The sequence below is a fragment of the Gymnoscopelus braueri genome (genome assembly GCF_963280865.1).
Source record: "Gymnoscopelus braueri genome assembly, chromosome: 4".
Classification (NCBI taxonomy): Eukaryota; Metazoa; Chordata; class Actinopteri; order Myctophiformes; family Myctophidae; genus Gymnoscopelus; species Gymnoscopelus braueri.
The window spans coordinates 5,758,814-5,761,313 of record NC_137605.1 but is presented as its reverse complement, the minus strand read 5'-3'; the positions used below and the strand labels follow the sequence as shown (position 1 = coordinate 5,761,313).

The 2,500-nt window shown below is 37.6% G+C and overlaps 1 protein-coding gene across 1 annotated transcript in view; it reads left to right on the top strand.

Moving 5' to 3' along the window:
• adam22 (ADAM metallopeptidase domain 22) overlaps nucleotides 1-2,500 on the top strand; it is a gene marked incomplete at its 5' end in the record, with an annotated part of 151,043 nt that overhangs the window by 10,157 nt on the left and 138,386 nt on the right. The window contains one exon of the mRNA XM_080427209.1: nucleotides 336-412. Within this exon, the coding sequence (XP_080283335.1) occupies nucleotides 336-412 (77 nt within the window). The remainder of the gene's footprint in view (nucleotides 1-335; nucleotides 413-2,500) is intronic.

Below are 2,500 nucleotides of genomic sequence, written 5' to 3'. Positions count from 1 at the left end.
GTTTTATAATGTCATAATTTACATCTCCAAAGTAACTAGTAACTGACTTTTCAAATATTTGTAGTGGAGTAAAAGCACAATATTTGCCTCTGAGATGTAGTGGAGTAGAAGTAAAAGTACCTGAAAATTTTACCTAAGTACAGTACTTGAGTAAATGCACTTAGGTGCTTTACAGCACTGCAAATATGTACTCATCTTTCTGTCTGTCTGTCTGTCTGTCTGTCTGTCTGTCTGTCTGTCTGTCTGTCTGTCTGTCTGTCTGTCTGTCTGTCTGTCTGTATAATGTATAATATTTCACATAATGTGCTGACCATAGATTCTCTCTCCTCTCTCAGGTGAATCATGTGGCTCAGGCCAGCTTCCAGGTTGATGCCTTTGACAGAAAGTTCATTCTGGACGTGGAGCTCAATCAGTGAGTACTCTACATCTTTATTACAGCATACCTACCTCTGCATTATAGTACTGTACCTCTGTATTACAGTACTGTACCTCTGCATTATAGCACTGTACCTCTGTAGTTACTAGTCTGATCTAATCTAATCTTTAAAAGGACAACTTTTTTGGGCGGTGTAGCCGCCCCTATAAGTGGGGTTGGGACACCTCATTAGCTGTATTGTGATTGGCTCATTAGTACACCCCTAGCTGTACTGTGATTGGCTGACTCTATTGGCTGACTCTATTCAGCACTGTGATTGGCTAGCGAGACATATGATGACATTAATAACCTATAAATAGAATTATGCACTTAAAAAAAATCCATTTTTTTTAAAAAGTGAGCTTCCATCACTATGATGACCACTGTGATGACCACACCGCCCACTTCACACTGGGTGTGATTTTTGGGCGGTGTAGCCGCCCCTATAAGTGGGGTTGGGACACCTCATTAGTATTAGTTTCCTGCACTGTGATTGGCCCACTTGGCCCACTTTCCTGTACTGTGATTGGCTGACTCTATTGGCTGACTCTATTCAGCACTGTGATTGGCTAGCGAGACATACGATGACATTAATAACCTATAAATAGGATTATGCACTTCCAAAAATCATTTTTTTGGGAAGTGAGCTTCCATCACTATGATGACCACTGTGATGACCACACCGCCCACTTCACACTGGGTGTGTTTTTTGGGCGGTGAAACCGCCCCTATGTGAGGTTTGTAAATTGCACCCCCCCAACCCTGCGCTGTGATTGGCCACCAGTGTACCCCCCTAACCCTGCACCGTGATTGGCCAATCACAGTCTATTCAGGACTGTGATTGGCTAGTGAAACATGACACATGTGCATAGCCCTATAAATAGGACTATGCACTTAAAAAAAACACATTTATGTTTTTTTGCACTTCATTTTTTTTAAGTTAGGGGTGTACAATGGTTGGTCCACAATATTACTTTTCTTTAAAGGAGCTACACCATGAATTTTTTTTTATTTTTTATATTTAATATCATATGGTGTATGTCCCTCAAACCTTTTCAAAAGGTTTGAGCCTAAATCATCACTCAGATATACTCATCCCAAGTCAATTGTGTCTGTTAATAAAAAAAAAATATTTTAAAAAAATATTTCAAAACAAAAAAAAAAAGGAAAAATTCTGCATAAAAAGAAGCATCTAAAGAAAATACAAAATCGAAAAAAAAAACATTTTTTGGGGTACAAGAGACACTGGGGACCCCAAAAAATACAAAAAAACAAGAAAAAAGTGATTTTCATGGTGTAGACCCTTTAAGTGAACTTCCATCACTGTGATGACCACTGTGACCACACCGCCCACTTCACACTGGGTGTGATTTTTTTTTTATAACCAAGGTTTATGTTTTAGCTTGTAATTAAAGTAAATAAAAGGTGAGTGTTAAAAAAAAATCAGTTACTGCTTTCTATAGTTTTAGCAATTTTTGCGATATTTTTTACTGTGAGCGGGGCATTCGGGCAGGTGGTTAAATATGTATTTTTTACACAATAAAAAAGGTCCTGTGGTCTTTGATGGGTTATTGGGGACCAGAAGAGCTACTGTAAATAATAATAAAGAAATCACCGGGTTATTGTGTAAAAAAAGACATATTTAGCCACCTGCCCGAATGCCCCCCACCCACTGTAAAAAAGATAGTGAAAATTGCTAAAACTATAGAAAGCAGTAAATGAAAAAAATGTAACAATCATCTTTTATTTACTTTAATTACAAGCTAAAACATAAACCTTGGTTGTAAAAAAAAAAAAGTTGTCCTTTAAAGGAGTAGTTCACCAAAAAAAAATCTTATTTTCTATCAATTACAGACCCCATGAAGCGAAGTTTTTGTTGCATTTCTAAGCCAATAATTGGATTAGCGGAGGAAAGATCCTAATGTAACCGATAGGAGACTCAAAGGAGTCACTTTGAGTCTCCTTCCGGAGAGACCGCCAGTCATCAAATTATTGGCTTAGGAATGCAACAAAAACAAAAAACTCTCCATGAATTCAATGCTTCATGGGGTGTATAATTGATAGAAAATAAGTACTTTTTGGGGT